Source organism: Cylas formicarius, unplaced genomic scaffold (assembly GCF_029955315.1).
Source record: "Cylas formicarius isolate icCylForm1 unplaced genomic scaffold, icCylForm1.1 PGA_scaffold_12__32_contigs__length_19106922, whole genome shotgun sequence".
NCBI lineage: Eukaryota > Metazoa > Arthropoda > Insecta > Coleoptera > Brentidae > Cylas > Cylas formicarius.
In genome coordinates, this window is record NW_026844225.1 from 7,338,279 (window position 1) to 7,357,142 (window position 18,864).

The 18,864-nt window shown below is 32.1% G+C and overlaps 1 protein-coding gene across 1 annotated transcript in view; it reads right to left on the reverse strand.

Annotated features, from left to right (window-relative positions):
• Window positions 1-17,571, reverse strand: part of LOC132695765 (serine-rich adhesin for platelets-like) — a 67,811-nt gene extending 50,240 nt beyond the window's left edge. Inside the window, exon 1 of the mRNA XM_060660222.1 lies at window positions 17,247-17,571. Within this exon, the coding sequence (XP_060516205.1) occupies window positions 17,247-17,571 (325 nt within the window). The remainder of the gene's footprint in view (window positions 1-17,246) is intronic.
• Window positions 17,572-18,864: the final 1,293 nt, after the last annotated feature.

Consider the following 18,864-nt stretch of genomic DNA (forward strand, 5'->3'; position numbering starts at 1 on the left):
TATGCATCAACTTTTATATTAATAGAAAAATAGTTATAGGATTCCTAGTGCATTGGAGCATTAACCGCTCATTTTACAGTACTGGGATTGAAAAGAATGAAGATGACGATGAAGAGGGCAAAATAGGAGACAAATAACCCGACATTTGTAGTAAGGCATATTAAGTAGATTTTGTATTATTTTGTGACAATATTGTTTTAATTGTTCCGAAGGAAATATACGTTTAGATATTGTTGCATGGGTGATTTATTATATAAACGATGGGCCAAAAATCAACCATTAGGGAGATGTGGTGTTACAAATATGGCAGGTACGGGGAGATGAAACAATAAAGTTTTATGGAAGTGTTGCTATTATCCAAGGCTCATTTTTTTGCTGTTTTAGAATGAGTGGAAGGAATTGAATTAGACTACCCCAATCATTGTTCCCTAAGTATATTCTAAGGAACAATTTCTTTTTTTTAACAATTTTTTTGGATACTAAATAAACCAAAAAAGTTCTAAAACAATGTGTGCATAAAGTGGGTTTTTATAATAATAACGCTACTTCTAATTCTTTTAACAATTTCAAGTTTTTCAAGCTGGCCGAAAATGGAAATTTGTCAGTGCAGATTTATTCATTGCAGAGTACAAAGTTGCAGACAAAGTAGAGCGGCATATAGTTGTAAACTATAAAATCTATTAAGAGCGCTTTCGACATCATTACGTGCCGAAGGTGTTTGCCTGCATAGCTATCGTTTACACCACCGTGGGATGCGATTTTACATAATGGCGAATAGCGTATGCATTCGATCCTGATTTAGATAGAGGCTTCAGTTATCATCACTTTACTAAATGGACTTCCCTTACTCGCACATTTCTCCGACATTGTGAACAAACCACCGAATGCACATCGTGGTTCTGTATCAGAATTTTAATTTCAGTATAGTCGTTTTGCGCCCCCGGGAATTTGTTCTTGATTGATGTTCGTGTTTGCTCAAGTTGCGTCAGGTAGCATACGAAATAAGCGTATAGATACTCGCGAGAGTCGATGTTGCTCTCAATACAACTGGAATATACTTACAAATCTTCTATCAAAGAAATTTACAAAAAAAAATTACATAGGATACCCTCGTAGAATCGTGGCACAAAAACCAGAGAATTAAGCTAAGATAACACAATGATAAACTGGCTGAGGAGAAGTAGCAATAGAACATCCAGACCATGATAGAATTAAAACAGTAACATGTACTATGGGAGTAGATGAAACTCTAATAGACACCAAAAGACTAACATGGCATCTTATTAGGGTGGGTCAAAGAAAATGAATATTTTTTTTGGATCTGACTCAAAAACCTAAAAGGATCATGCTCACTATAGTTTTGCATTTTTGATTTATTCTCATATATAAATAACCATATCTTGTCACCGATAGGGTTAAAAAATTCGAGACCGATCAAAAGAACATCAGTTCGATTATTCGAAAGGATTTGAGTCATTTCGTTTCTCAAAAATCATTTCAAACAAATGGAAGTTGTAAAAATCTCATAATAATCTCAAACTTTACTAATGAAATGAATAAATTGAAAATATTTATTCAAACCTGTGAATGTAAGTACCCATTGGGATTTCAATGCAAATATCATCAAAATGGTTCGAGAACTCTATAAACCACAATAGGCCTTTTTTGTAGAGCATTAAATTTCCTACAAGAATAATTGAAAACATTTCACGATAAATAATTTTAATAACAAAATTCAGAACAAAAAGTTATTTTTCCTTAAATGGATCGATTTATCCAAGTATAGGAAACCATTTTTGTTTTCCTGTAAAAATTATTAATAAAATTGGCTTAACGATCTATTGTTGATAAGATATGATTATTTATATATGAGACGAAATCGAAAATGCAAAACTGTAATGAGGATAATCTTCTCATTAATATTAAGAGCTCATACATGGTAAGTACTATGTAGAGGTAACTAGCAACTAGTTTTTGTGTGTCAGATCTAAAACTGCAAAACGTTTTTTTTTCATCTTACACCTTACAAATCTGCCATTAAAGCTTCTGCTCGACTGTAAAATTCCTCGATTCTACGAATTTCTTAAGACTCACAAAGCATGATTCCCCTTCGACCTAGTGTTAGCACCATTGGTTCTCCAACATATTCTCTAGCAAAATATCTACCTTCTTTATTGAAACCCCTTACTGGAAAACTGATTGTTTCGTACTTAATTCCTTTCACGTCATTGAACAATTAAAAAGCATAACGACATCCCTTTTCACTAAAGCTCCTATTGCTGACACTCCCACCATCATTTCAGATATATTGAAATTCGAGAATCTGGAACCAAACCTTCTCGCCTTAATTGAAAAATGCTTGTCTGGAACATATTTTTCTTATAACGGTCAAATTTTTGAACAGACGTCGGGAACAGCTATGGGTTCTCCACTATCACCAGTCATCGTGAATATATTTATGGAAGACTTTGAGAAGAAAGCTCTCGATACCTTCCACCTAAAACCAAAATTATGGAAACGCTACGTCGATGATACTTTTATTTGGCCTCAAAGTCAGGAATCCCTACTAGATTTTCTTAGACATTTAAACTCTATACATCCTAACATACATTTTACCATTGAAATGGAAACTAATAACAATCTCCCATGATATTCTTATCAATAGTCACATCACCATCCGGCCCAAAAATCATCGGTTATCAACTCTCTTGGTTACAGAGTCGTAAAATTATCTCAGTCCACGTCATTGAACCCAGAATTGAAACACCTTAACTCTGCTCTTGTCTCTAATAATTTCCACATTTCCACAACTTAGATAAAAATCACTATGTATGCGATAATTTTAATGCGCATACTGCTTTGCATCTTCCTCCATATCATTGCACGTTTAACTCCATAGAACCAAGTAAAATCACAGGTAGAGTAGAGTAGAAAATGTTACTCTTACTTTAAGTCCCAGTGTTATAAATTTGATAAAAAATGTGAAACAGAATTAGATTTAGAAATTCAGAATAAAAATGTTATTATCTATAGATACTTCTAGCTATGAATTTATTGTATATATTTAATGTTTTGTTTTTCGAGTAATTTATAATAATTATTATACCCACCTAAATAAACAAAAACTGAAGATATTAGTATTATTATTAATTTATTAATAATTTACTCGAAAAAAAAAACAATTTTCTGGGTGTTTTTTCTATAATTCTATACTTGAAAAACCCTGTAAATAATGGAAAAAATGGTTGAAATAAAAGTTATGACCCCGGATCTCCCGCATTTCCTGGTTCACATATGTTGCCGATCGGGTTAATAGTTTTCGAGAAAATATTTTTTTTTGTCAAGTCAAAATATAGCAAAAAAAATATTTCAAAATTTTTAAAAAAATACTTCGCGAGATATGAGTAAGTCCTTTTTCAACAGATGAAATACAGGTGTGGACTTCTACCCTTTTGCCAAATCGGAAGTCGATAGCTGCAAATTTAAGATACCTGTTAATTTTTGAATATAGCACTTAATATCTTGAACACCCTGTACAACAGGTGAAAATCTTAAATAGCCGTTTATGCGGGTTATATTGCCATGTAAAATGAACTGACATCCGAAGCACAGTTTTTTAGTTATAGTCAATAATAGGGGGACCCGTTTTTCAGTTTTTTTGTACATACATGAAAAATTTTATGGAATAAAATTTTATGGAGTTGAATCTGCTGCGTGTTCTCGTTTAATAATTTTTGCGATTGTATTAACGGTTTTCGATAAATGAATTTTTTCTTAGACCCTTGCAAACGCGATATTTAATTTTTTTATATAGTTTCCGACCCTCCAGCCTCCCCAATTTCAATAGTTCCGTGAGAGTGCCAAACGCTATCCGCCTGAAAAATTTAAAGTCGATAGCTTCAAATTTCGGACACTTATCGTGTTTCATAGCAATGTCCAAAAAGCGTGTAGCTCAAACCGTTCGGAAGTTATAATCGAAAAACCCTGGAACAGAGAACGGAGAACAGAGAACGGACAGACAAAAAATAAAAACGTTTTTTTGTATGCTGATTGCATCTGTACCAACGGTTACGCTGTATGATGTAACAAGATTGCTTTCGAAAAATCGTAGTTCGGCGGGGCAATTTCGTAGCATATAGTTTATATCTCCAATTAAATTGGCCACTTTCACTTTAATTGTTGGTAATTTAACATAACAACTAAAATGTTTAAATTTAAATCAGTTACAGATTTACTAAAATGCAATTTCTAGTGAAGTTACTGAAGTTACACAAAAAAGGTGTGTTTACAGAAACAATCATGTAGAATCACAACACCAGCATATTACAGCGATAACCTCTAAAAGACTAGTAACAGTAATTTTTCAAAGAAACTTCCACAGGCTACTGTAATACTTTTTACAAAACAGCCAAGCTCTGAAGGAGCCAACAGGATGATTGGCGAAACGTCAGCAATTTCGACTCAGCAAAAACCAACACAGGAGTAATCCAGAAGTTTTGGAAAAAGTAATATCTCTAATTTAACTGTCCACTTTTACTTTAATTGTTTGTAATTTTACATAACAACTAAAATGTTTAAATTTAAATAAGTTGCAGATTTATAAAAATAATCATGCAGTTTTTAGTGAAGTTACTGAAGTTACACAAAAAAAAAACACTGTTATGACAATGTTACAGTAATAATGTCTAATAAAAGGTAATTTTACGTCTATAATACAATGACACTAACCAAAACTACATTACAATAAATTAAATTGGTGGTTACAACGATATTGCTTAATTAAATTACCAAGTGTTTACTGTATTTACTTGTAATTTTAGACATTCCTTTAAAAATGTAATAATTATAATTATAATTATAATTTTTTTTTAATAGAATATTTTATTCGCAAAAAGGAAGTGATAAATTTTAATTAATTTTTAAATCATCGAAATACAATATAAAGTCAAAATTGTATATATAATATTAAATGGTCAATTTTTTTTGTTCATTTTTTTGCCGGTCTGTTTTATGTGTTACGTTCTTATACCTACTTATTGTAGATTTTGTCTAATCGAATACATTTTTGTTGTACTTGAACTTGGTGCTGTAAAAAAACTTTGTATGTTAACACAGTCAAAATCTATGGTAGGTACTATTTGCACGATATTATTCCAGACTTAGTGAAAGTGTACCAAATGCGTCGACAAGAAACGAAAAAATTGATAGATTGGCTGCGCAGTAAGTCGATTAAAAACAGAATCCGAAAACTAACGATCAAAAAAGGTTCAGGGAATTGATAATCTAATAGGTAACCCAAATGTATTTTGAAACGTAAGTAAAAAAAAGTAACGAGTGGAACAAAATAACCTAAAGTATATATGTACAATAAATTAAGCAAATTCAAATTTGGCAAACTTTTAAATAGCATTTTGCGCGAGTATCATCCACAAATGTTTTGCAATTAAAATTTATCATTTCAGCGAAAAGAGCTCTCTGTCGTCTCGTAAATCCTTTCGGAGTCAACATATAAATTTCTAGTCTTATAAACAGGGGTTATTCTCCATAAAAATCTTTCCCTTATAAATCATTACATATAATATAGCGATTTTCTTTAAAGCTGAAGTTTACTCGGCTCGTTTCGGTACTTTATATTCAGGATATATAGGAAAATTCTCTCCAAGTGACTGGCCAAACGGGACCACGCACATATCGAGGTGGTATGGGACAATAATCCTAGGTAAATTTGTTTTATTTTTCCAGCGTTTGAAATTTCGCGTGAATGCATTTTTGATTTACTTATCTGCCGCCCGGGAAATAAATTAAAAGCCACGCGAAATTCAAGCGGCTCGGTCGTTAAGAGGGTAGTAAAATTATAACGTGCAATATTATTACGTTTTCATTCAAAATTGAGCAATTTTAAGGAGTTATTTACGAGTCGGCGATAGGTTATCGCACGCAACACCGTGCAAATTAGGTACCCAGCAGGATCGGAAATACACGCATTTAAAAAAAATATAAATCAAAAAGTTTATGGGCCCTTTGTCCCCCTCATGATATACCGGATGTCTCAACCATTGGGATAGGAAAAAATGAAATTTCCGTTTCCCGTTTTTATTTATTTTGCATAAAATATCTGTATAAAAATAAATAACCGCATTACAAGTATTTAGGTTTACAAAAAATTATATCACTTATTGAATGAAAAACCATCTGAAAAATTTGTTTGTTTGTACCAACTTCTGGTGTGGCTCAAGGTTCTAAACTTGGCCCACTTCTGTTCAATATATTTAAAGACAATCTCATATCGTTGATCGTCTGCGGATGACCTAAAACTATATCTATGCATTGAAACCATCACGGACGGCATGACTCTCTAATATTGTCAGTGAGTGGGGTACTAAAAATAAATCCCATCTTAACATCAGCAAGTGTAATGTGGTTTCTCTTATAGTCTTTAATTACAATAACAAATTAATAACAGCTACTGTTAAATTGTTATGTTAGGTCTCAGCTTGACTATGTTTAACAATATATAACTGCCAGACTTAGTCCATTGAGAGTATGCAGAGAAGGTTACTGAAGTATCTAGCTCGCTGTCCTGCCTCTGAGCTTGCGCAGAGATTTGCAATCTGTTTCATTTCTCTCTAAGTTATGGTCTGTTCATAGATATAAGGAAGTGACCAATTGCTTTTGAGTGGGATTATCCAAGGGTGGTCATTAACATACAATACAACAAGATTATTACCTAAAGTTTCCGAATTTAAATTCAGGTAAAATTGTGGTCCGTAATAGAAAATAATTTTATACCTACTTGTGTTTAATATTCTTTTGTTTGGTATACTACTTAGTTTAAGTTTATTAGTAATCATTCTTATTTCGTGTATAATACAGCGTGTGTTGAATCGTATGCGAATTATGCAAAATATGTGCGAGTCTAGTGTGTCTCAGGAGATGCTCCCGCCCAAATTTAGAAAACACTATTCTATTGAGACTAAGGAAGTTATAAACAATGTTTATTTGACTCTCATTGAACGTGGTGCCAGCAAGCAAGCATCTTTAGAAGAAATGGCCACATTGACGAAAATTCCAACTGTATGGAAAATTGTGAATAATCCCATTTCAGCGAGGAAAAAAAGAAGCGATGCTGACATTTTCTCGAGTGTAGATGAAAGTGATCAAGATATAATACGGCGTAAAATTTCCCAGTTATACGAGGGACAAAGCGTGCCTACATTAGATATCTTAATTTAGAGGCTTGAGAAAGACGAAACCGGTGTTAAATGTGGCAGAACTACCTTATGGAAGTGTATTCAACACATGTGTTTTAGATTCAAAAAAATTGACAAAAGGCAAGTTTTAATGGAATCGTTTAGAATTCGGACATGGCGACTGGAATATCTAGAAAAAATTAGGATTTACAGAGAACAACAAAGGCCAATTATTTACTTGGATGAAACTTGGTGCGACTCTTATGATACCCCGGAAAAGGGTTGGGTTGATTCAACTGATAAGTGTAAAACAAACGCGCCATCACAAAGAGGTAAAAGAATAACTATTTTGCATGCTGGCTCTAAAGATGGTTGGCTTCCAAATGGACTTTCTCTGTCTGCGAAAAATATTAAAGATTCTTCTCTGGATTACCATGAAGACACCACCGCTAGTTTATTTAAAAGTTGCTTTAAAAACAAACTAGTTCCAAACATTCCTCCTAATAGCGTCATTGTACTGGACAATGCAAGTTATCACAGTTGACTAAAACCCCTTCCTCATGTGACACACAAGCAATAATCCAAAACTACATGTATAATAACGACATTTATTTTCACGAACATTATACAAAAAAAGCAATGAATTGAGGTTCTACAAAGCTTGAACCTACAAAAGGAATAAGTCTGTGATAATTATGCAAAAAATTTAGGGCACACAGTTTTAAGGCCTTACCACTGTATATTTAATCCCATTGAACATGTTTGGCACCAACTGAAATCTACCATTCGTCGTAACATTGTTTTTCCCCGTGTTAACTCCAATGTCCTCAAACTTATAGAAATCGAAGTTTTTAACTTCCCTCCACAAAGTTGGGCAAAACATATAGAAAAAGTATAAGCATCGTATATCCATATTGCAAATAATATAGAACAAATAATAATTAGAACAGGCGATGATAGCGATAGTGATACTGATATATTATGTGAATACTTTTAAGTAATTAAGTCGGTAATAAACATAATTTGTAATTTTATTTTTTTTATTAAACATAAATACATATATATGGTATCTTTCCTAAGAAAACCCCAAATAATTAAATTCTAAGCAAAGTACGAACCTATTTTGCCATATTTCATTCTTACAACTTGCCCGTGTCTTTCCTTAATTCCTATCAGTTAGTCCCTTTCTTATGTCTATGAACAGACTTTAGTGCAATACGCGTTTCTTCTGGAACAATTACATTTACCGCAGTTATCCAATATCCATTTTCAAAACCCTATTTACAACATGTGTGTTACCTTCAACAAGCTATCATCGCAATGCGAATTATATTATGATGGTCGCCAGGCGATACTTCAGCAACTTCGATTGGTGTCGACTTATCCGTACTGACAAGTTTTATCTTTTTCCTTCTTCTTCTTTACTTTTTTATTTTTAGTTTAGATTAGTAGACTTAAAATTAGTTTTTACGTCCCCTGTGTATATATATTGTATGATTTATATTTAATATTTGCTGTAATTGGGTCATGTTAGTTACGTGTTGGAAATAAAGTGCTATTATTGTTATTATTATTATTATCAATAGAAGAATATATACAAGTTTTGAGGCAATTTTGTGTTTTAAGTAAATATAATATTTTTATCCGGTATCTCAGAAGGGATAACAGGGTAATTAAGAAGCGAAACCCTCCAATCATCAAAATGAACAAAAAAAACAAATACGCATTTCTATTATATGAAAATATTATTATAATTAAACCCGTTCTTCAGAAATCCTATAATTTTTTACCTATACCAGAGATCAAACGTAAAAATCCTACGGTGATGAAATATTATTTGCATACTATAAAAAAATAGTACAATTAATAATTTAACAATATCATTGCTACCTTCAGATAATAGCAATAGCAACGCCAACTATTTTTTACAGTTATAAAAACATTAGATAACTAAATATTTGTCAAAATTTCGCTAAACAGTCATGTCCAATCCAAAAATCCAAAAATCCTACTTCTACTAAATAAAGTATTTTTGTAGAAAACTTTTGGGAATACATTAAAGCTAGCTACCAATCATTTCTTTGAATACGTAATTTTTAAAAGCAACAATAACAATCTAGTTATACCAAAAAACGTGTTACGTATTTCTTTTTTACTACAAAAATCATATATCTTTCTTTTTTACTATATATTCGAAAAAAAGTGAAAATATGGTTTATACTTACAAATACAAATGGACTCTCATATACGTCTTTATCCACGACATACGGAAGTTAGTTTTTTGCATTTTAACAAAGACTGGGCAGCTAGGCGCAATTCACTTCACGATATCAAAGATACAAGTGGTTGATAGTGTTTCAATTGATAAAATAAACCATTACTATTCCAATTCCAATGTTCATCCAAATATTACATATAATTTAAATTTTAGTTCAATTAGCAAAGATGAATTCCTACAGATTATAAACAGAATATACACAAACGCGACTGAAGGAGACGGAATTTCTATAAAATATGTCGCTCTGTCAAGGCCATTATAAAATCAGTTGCTAAAATATTAAATTCCAGTGAGCCAGCATACCTCCAGTTTTTTCTAAAATAATAGAGAGGCGCCTCAGATATATACTTTTGTCAATTTTGTCAAAATCCTTCAAGACTGTCAAACTACAACTTCCAGTGTAGTTAAATTACTCTTTTGCATTTTAGTAAAGCTTTAAACACGATTAATCACAATATGTTCTCAGCTGGATCTGTTAAGTTCATCTGAGCAATAGATCGCACTGTGCTGAAGTTAGAAAGCATATGCGTTTAAAAAAAATGTACTAAAATCATTGAAAATAAAATGACGGGAAGTTTTGAGCCTTCTATAAATAACGAATTTTTACCCATATTAATAACAAACTGAAAATTGCGTTTAAAAAAAAGTTGTGGACTCTAAAACTCAATACTACTTTTGTGATAGTCTCATCCTGTCTTTATTTGATCATACGAGGGAGCCCTCATTTACCCAATTTGCCTCTCGCATGAAAAAATGTTTAATGGAAAAGCAAAAAAGCACTAGCTAATTTTTTCGTCTTTCATTGTTATAGGTGGTCTTCGCGCTGCTTTGCCCATCTTTAAAAGTGTGTTTTTGTGGACCTGTTAATTTTATAGTTAGTTATTTTATTTTTTACATATTTTTGTTTTTGTTTATTTCTTGTATAGCCTGATCTGTTTTTATTATGTTAATGCCATAATATGCATTAATGCAGTTTTCCTCTTTTTTTTCAATAAAAATTACTTTACGAACTAATTTTATTAATTATTGAATTATTTAGGTAGTCAAATGTGTCTTGAAATAATTAGTATTTTTTATTGTTTCTAAGGCGTCAATTGAATTTAAACACCAATTAAAACTAACCTTTTGGAATAAGACACATTGAATCACAAGAGTACAATTCAAGTAATAATAATAATAATAATATTTATTTAAATCAATAAAAATATGCAATTTAATAACTTATTATAATGTAAACATTAATGAAATATTAATACAAAAAAAAACTTATATTTAAGGTATACTAAGCTAAAAACTTGACAGCCATCCTTGAGCATAATGCAGATTAATTTAACTATGTTTCCCATCTACTATATAATATGGAAAAAAAACATAATATTCTACCAAAAATAAGAAATGATTTTATATAGTTACAATACATTCATGAATCTGTGAATTTAACTTATAATAAATAGTCACTTAGAAACTGAAGTTACAATTTATCGTCAGTAATACACTTGGATTTAAATCTTATTTTATTTCTCAATTCTAGAGGTAGTGCGTAATAGATTTTTTGACCAGTATGAAAGTAGTTTTATTGTCCAGCAGATAAATGCATTTTTTGTAAAGTTAAATTTTCTCCAAATTTAAAGGGTGTTTCATACTCATGAGTTTTTGTTATTAAAAAGTTATTTTTTATTAAGAACAAAAGGGATGATTTATAATATAAATTTTTCTATGAAGTGTTTGAAATTGAGTAAAAATTAAGTCAGATGGATATCGCAGATTTAACTTAAATATAGTTTTCATAATTCTTTTTTGTATTAGGTAGAGTTGTAAAGATATAAGCGATTGCACCAGCGAAAAATATGTAGAAAGAAGTAAATTCTTATCAGATATTTTATTAATTTGTCGGAATAACTGTTCGATAAGGAAGTTCCACTTTAGATTTGAGTCAATATGAATTCCTAGGTAGGTAACATGCTCAGCTCTACGTAAAAACGTAATATATTGTTTGTAAATTATTGTCAAGCCACTGTGACGTAAGTTGCATCACCGAAATGCTGGTTATTATTTGACAAGCATCAACCTTGATAATTACAAATTAATATCGGTGAAAGCAGTTGTTTTATTGACAATTGATTGAGTCATTTAGTTAGTGATAAAACCTATTTTTTATTGCAAAAAAAGTGGTAATACTAAATATTCGAAAACTTGTAAGTGTGAGCTGCCAAGAATTTGGTGCCCTTCCAAGGTAATGTGAAAAAAAAAACTAAAAGTAAATAACTCTAATAATAATTAGTAAATAAATATTATTTATTTTAGAATATTAGCGTACTTCGCCGCCCTTTATTGGGGCAACTAGTATATACATGCTTAAACAGATAATTAGCTAATTTCGCCATATTTGATTTTGTTCTCCTTCGTTTCTATCGGTAGGCAGATAAATAAAAAAAAGGAAACCTGCTTTGGTATAAAGGAGTTTCCTTTTTCTATTTTGAGTGCCGCAAAGATCCAGTACAGGGCGTCCAAAAGAAAAATTAAAATTTATTATGTATTTCGAAATTTTTGTAAAAACTAAAGGTTAGTTTAGTTAGCTATATATTCGGGAATTTGAAACGCCCAGTGTATACAGACGGAATGAAACGCAAACGCTTGTTCAATTTCTCCTATTATTCGTAAGCATATATTTTCCTTTCATTTATCATTTTTCACTTCATTAATTATCGAAGATTTTTTATGTTCCTCCTTCAGCTGAAACTAATCTCTTTCGCATCGACAGAAAAAAACAGGACGGAAATAGGAATCTCGGGAAGGTCTCTCAATTTATCAAAGACTGTTTCGGAATAAAATTTGAATACATCACGACATCGATTTTATCGCGGAGGTTCGTAAGAAAAATCGTACTGATTGGGTGCGTTAATGATTCGTTTTTCCCGACGTTAACTGCATTTATACGAATTATATGAGCAAAAAAATCATTTTCGTGTGTTTAAAAAAATTAATGGCTTATAAAACTACCTAGAAGATTGCTTTCGAAAACTCGTCTGCTAAGTACGATGCGCTAAGCAGTCACTATGGAACTTTCGCAAAATCGATGTAGTTTGATTTTGTCCTTCACATCTCGTCGAACTTCAAAGTTACAGCATACTTTGTTAAATATTAAAATTTTTACAAATAATAGCGATTTTCAATGATATTTTTCGATATATTTCGCGAACACTTTATGGTAGAAGAAACCTCAAACTCTCTCTCGGCACAGTTTACGATACTGTTCAAATAAAATTATCGCATCTTTAACGGGTTTTAATTTATCGCCAATAATTTACCCACAAAAACGGAAATTTTTAAGAACTTTTAGATTTTTTGACCATAAAATACGTACTCTGCATATAATTCAAACAATGTTCGAAATGGAGGTAATAGTCCTGGATATCTTATTTCTCCTGGTATATGAATTTTTCCAATAGAGCAAATGGTTTTGGAAAAAATATTTGTTTTCTGAAACCATACAGTACGTCTTAATAGTAAATGACGTCATCGCGTTTAGATTGAGGCTGTGAAATGGTGATTTTAATTTGGACTTTTTCAAATATTTCGAACAGTGTATGTGATGGACGAAAGGCGTAACTACAAAAGTTGTAGCAGTCGATGTGGTCTACAACACTGTTTAAACCAATTGTCCATATTTTTCACGAATTTTGATTGACAGCTAATAATTTAAAAGCGAAAAGAAAGATTTTCAGAGTCTTTTAGATTTTTGTGTATAATTGAGAAAAACTGTACATAATCAAAAAAATGCTTGAAATAGAAGTTATAGTACCGAATCTAGCGCGTCTCCTGGTATAATAATTTTGCCGATCAAGTTAATAATTTTCAAGAAATTTTGTTTTTTCTGGAAGAAGAAATAAGAAAAAAAAATCAAAATTAAATCTACGGTTTAGATGTGGGTGTGGACTTTCACTTCTGTGCTAAATTTGAAGTCCATGGTTACAAATTTGAATGTGGTGCAGAATTTCCCGAACACCCTATACAATATGTGAAAACCTAAAATAGGAAAGTTTTAGCAGTCCGTACGGACTATATGGTCTCATGAAAAAAAATGGTAGCTGAAACACAGCCTTCTAGTTATGATATATGGGGAATCCAATTTTCAGTTTTTTTGCAATTTGCCGGCGCACCTTGTAAATTTTTAAAAAATCGTCAAGAATAAATGATCTCGCGCGTCTTCTGGTTCAAGAATTTTTGCGACAGTCTATACCGTTTTTGACCAATGATTTTTTTCTCGATACCCTGCAAATCCGGTTTTTAAATTTTTAAAAATACTTCCCGATCTCTCAGCCGCCCCAATTTCAATAGGTTCCCTTAGGGGACTAAACTCTACATTTGACTCAATTTTCAAATCGATAGCTGCAAATCTCGGTCACGTATCGTGTTTCATAGCGATGTACGAAAAACAGACGAAAATCGCAAAAGAAAGACAGATACCAATTTTCAATCAATTTTCGTGGCCAGTTTAAAAGGGAGCAAAATTTCAGCATCCTGGCTGCAACGGTTCCGAAGTTATTCGCGTTTTTATGAAGCGCCTACAGAGAACGGAGAACGGACAAACAGACAAAAAAAAAAGTTTTTTTTTCGATGCTGATTATTTGTGTACCAATGGGGGTCCCGTAGGACGAACCGTTGCCAAGATATGAGTTTCGTTGGCAAGCGCGTATACGCTGTACGCGCTGTAACAAGATTGCTTTCGAAAAATCGTCGCTGGGCGGGGCAAGTTCGTATAGCTGAGTGCGAAGCAGCTTTTTATTTTAAAAAGGCGTTTCGCGGTTTCTTGTGCTAGAGGGAAGTATTGTTTTTCTATCGTGTTCCTGCGGACCACTATGGAACTTTCGCAAAATCGATGTAATTTTATTGTGCATGCACCCTGTATAAAGTATCTTTCAAGTCTCGCCGAACTTCAAAGTCACTGCAAACAAAAACAAATAATAGCGATTTCCAATGATATTTTTTCAAGTATCTCGCGCACCCTGTATAATGGACGAATCTTAAAACTCTCTCTCGACACAGTTTGCGATCTGTTTAAAACAAATTATCCCATGTTTTATATTTTTTCATTCACCCCCGAAAAAATGTTTTTGTTCATTACCGACACACCCTGTGTACATAATTGAAAAGCTGCCCACGTTTTCTGGTCTATGAATTTTTACAGTAGAGTAAACGGTTTTCGGGAAAATTATTTTTTTCTGAAACTGTACAGTACGCCGTAACATGGGGAAAAGGATTTTTTCAAATATCTCGAGCAGCCTATGTGATAGATAAAAACCGCAAATACAGAAAATGTAGTTCTTGATGTAGCCTATAGTTTAAAACCAATTAGTCATATTTTTTACGAATTTTGATTTACGGCTAAAAATTTACTTTGTACCCCGTACATAATCGAAAAAAAAAATTTAGCCCCGGGTATTCCACAGTTCTTGGTTTAAGAATTTTCCCGATCGGGCTAATAGTTTTTTAGAAAATGTTTTTTTTTGTTCACCAAAATAACCAAAAAAACAATAAAAAAAAAAGATTTTTATATCTCTACTAAATCTGAAGTCGATAACTGCAAATTAGGAACACCACCTCATTTTTTAATATGACACAGAGTATCCAGAACACCCTATACAATATTTAAAAACCTTAAATATAAAAGTTTTAGGCTATAGGGTTATGTAAAGCAAACTGACAACTGAAACACCGGCGGTGAGTTGTGATCAATTACACACCCTGTAGAGTTTTGAAAATTATGAATAATAAATGTTCATAGAATTTGATCTCTTGGATCTTCTCGTTCAAAAATTTTTGCGATCACATAAACGGTATTCGAGATTTGATTTTCTTCCCGGACCCCTGAAACGCGATTTTTAATTTTTTAAAAATACTTCCCGACCCCCCAGCCTCTCCAATTTCAATAGGTTCCGTTAGGGAGTACCTAAAATTTAAATTCGATAGGTTCAAATTTCGGACACTTATCGGCCGTCAATGTCTGCGTAAAGAAATACACCCAAAAATCGACCCCTTAATTATTGACAATCAATTCAATCAAAAATACATAATCTTTTTAAAACATAACTGCTTTTGTTTGTTTTACAATAAATAATAATATAAAAATATGTTTCTGGAAACCGCTATTGCATTAATTAGCTTCTAACAATTCACATGCAATGACCGGTATTTCTAACATTTCAGCAATGCCCAGAAAATTAATTCCCTTTATAAAGGTCGCCCTCATTAGGACTGCTTGTTATATGAATATAAATTATGGCAGATGATTCGGGAGTCACAATTTAATTATCAAGAATCGTAATTTGTGCATGGGTGTAAAAACCTGCTAATTATATGTCCTTGCCACATCACGCTGATTTTATTATCCGTTCCTTTCTATTTACTGCATTGGGGTGGTATAGAAAGCGACTAAATAAATTCGTTATGCACAGACATTAATTTCCCTTATTATATTTTGAAGTTAGTTAGCCTATCAACTTTAATTATGTAGTTTTGTTATTAGGTATTTTAATATTTAAATGTTTCTTTAAATATGAATTCTGAAGTTTTATTAAATCTATCAAAGTGTGTAGTATAGAGTCGATTTTTTTCAAAATTTATGGACACCCTGTACTGTTAGCAATATGTTTTATTTGTATATCTGGAGTATTATGTCTTTAAAAGAAGTAGTATCATCTCTTTGCTATTTAAAAAATACCTAATATTGCCAGCAAGTGACCTAATATAAATTTAAGAAGAATTTATACGGGTTTTATTTTAAACCTCGAATATCTCAAAAAGTAAGTAAAATTTAAATATAACCTACCTTGTTTTTTGTCCTAGAATAGATATCTGAATAAAAATATAAGGTGTTCCATTTGAAAATCTTGAGATTTTGTTAATTGAATTCGTCAAAACGGCATCACCAATTTGGAAAACCCTGACTAAATAGTGCATCATCTCTTTAGTCTGCGGTTAAGTTTTCGTTGCAATACCTTTATCAGTAGCGCCACAACACAATTTTATATGGGGCAATCAAAATATGAAAAAAAAAACACATAACCTCAATTTCTGTCTAAATCATGCAAAATTTGAATAGGAATTTCTTAAAAAAGTGAAATGTCGAAATATATAGGTGTTCATTTTAAAATAACCAAGTTGATGTCTTGCGGGACATTTTTGGGACACTCTGTATCAACAAAATCATAATATTTTAATTATTCAGGAGAGTCCAAAAAACCTTTGTAAGAAACTTTTTTTCGTATCTTCTATCTATCTTCGTTTTATTTGGCACACGGTGTACATAGAAAGGAATACCAATATTGCATGTTTTTAATGTGAAAAATAAGTGAAAGCCTCAAACAATGCTAGTTTGAAATAGTTTAGCATATAGATAGTAAATTTTTTTCCAAATTGCTAAATGAAAAGGAGAATTTGAAAAAATGCTTTGCATATAAAGCAATGCTCTAAAATTTAAAGTTTTTTTTTGCGTTGTTAGCGTGATTGATTTTCGTTACAGTGTCGATATTTTCAATATTCAATTAATAAGAATTTGTTGGCTTAATATTCTATTATCTCACACCAATTCAATAAAAAGTAACTTTGGGATTTGTGGCGAAGATTTTTTAAAATAAAATTGAAAATTCGTCAAATGAAACCAGCCCTTAAAATTTAAATTTTATTGGGCACCATACCGGAATGTAAAACAATTTTACACACAATATAATCCATAACGTGAATTGGGTTTTCTTCGAGACTTGGGATGCATTACTTGCCCTCTTCTTCGTCCAACGTCAATTTCTCTAACATTTTATCTATCATTTCATGTTCTTGCAGTTCCGTTGGGGTTTCCTCTACAACTGTTCTGAGGGCAGTCGTGCGGGGACCTCCCTGCTGCCGCTCCAGTTCTTCCCTATCATAAGTGATGAAGGTAACCACGTCACTTATGCGAACTTTTTTGGATGCGTTCTTCACGCTGGTCGAACTAGTTCCGCTTGTTCCCGTAGAAGCTGCAGGAGTTTCAGAGGCCGCACCCGCACTACTTTCAATTTTTACACAATCTAATTTTCTTTCTTTCGCATCGCCAATCGTACTATCCATGGCTTTCGACTGATACTAGCAATCGTATTGTTTGAGGTTTTGTATGGAGATCTCCCCACCAACTCGTTCGGGCCTTGAATTCTTAGAATATCAACAACAGCATTTATCGATAACAGTAACAATGGCGGCATTGCATGGACTTACGTCGTAACAGCTGTCTCGTCTCGGTTTGTAGCTGCACCGCGCAGTCGCGGTTTGTTCAATTTGTATTGTGGGTTGTCTACCGCTCTGGAATTCGTTGCATTTTATATGTTTGTTTTTCAGTATATACCACCGATTTTATAAACTTTAAAGAAAATTACTAATAATATTGCGTACCTATATTGTAGTTTGCATACCGTCTCTGCTTTCTGCAACAAAATCAAACAACAATATCCTTTTTGTAAAGCCGCAACGGCTATTTCGTTTGTGTTAACAAACAAAAAATCGCACGGAGTCTACAATTTAAGTTTTTTGTTACTCTAATGTCCGCCAAAAAAATTTAAGCCGCTGGCTGCCTGTCTCTCGTGGAAATTAATCTTGTAAGGATAGTTTTAGCACCGTCTATCCGAAATCCCAATATTATTTGTAATTTGTTGTAGTACGAACGAAGAAATGGGACAGTTGTAATGGATTTTTTCTTATTTCATAATGCACGCTCAAATATTTTCATTACTTAATTAAGTACATTCTTATTGTAACTTAATAAGAGTATTAAAAAAATTCCAAAGGAAGATAAGAAAAAAATTTCATTTACTTAAAAATAATTGATAACTGGTAATTCCGCCTTTATTTTGAATAACAGCACTTTAGCGATTATTCGTTAAAAGAGTTTGGTTCAAATTATCATTCAAAGGTTAGGGAGTTCTTGAAAAAGGTTTAGCCAATCCATAGTTTGAATTCCAAGAGTTATATCATCCCAGGCATAAAAAATAATAAAAAAAAGCACTTTTTTGCTTTGAAATTATTTATTTTATTGTACTTAGGAATACATTACATGTGTCAAAAAAATACTGGTGCGTAAACGAACCACTGGGAAAAAAAATTAAATAATGTTTTGGGGCACATAAGATGTAACATATAATTTATACACATAAATATACAAAAAAAAGTTCAAATTAGACAGAAAACAACTAAAAATAGATTTATTTTCCAAATAGAACCTGATTTGATACAAAAACGCATAATATTTTATGGTGCGTGAGTGCACCCCTGGTAACACCCGGTTTCATTTTTGGTGATATTTTATAAAGCATTAAGTATGTAAGTGCACATTACAGTTATTACAAACGTAAATTGTGTGGCTGTGGCAGA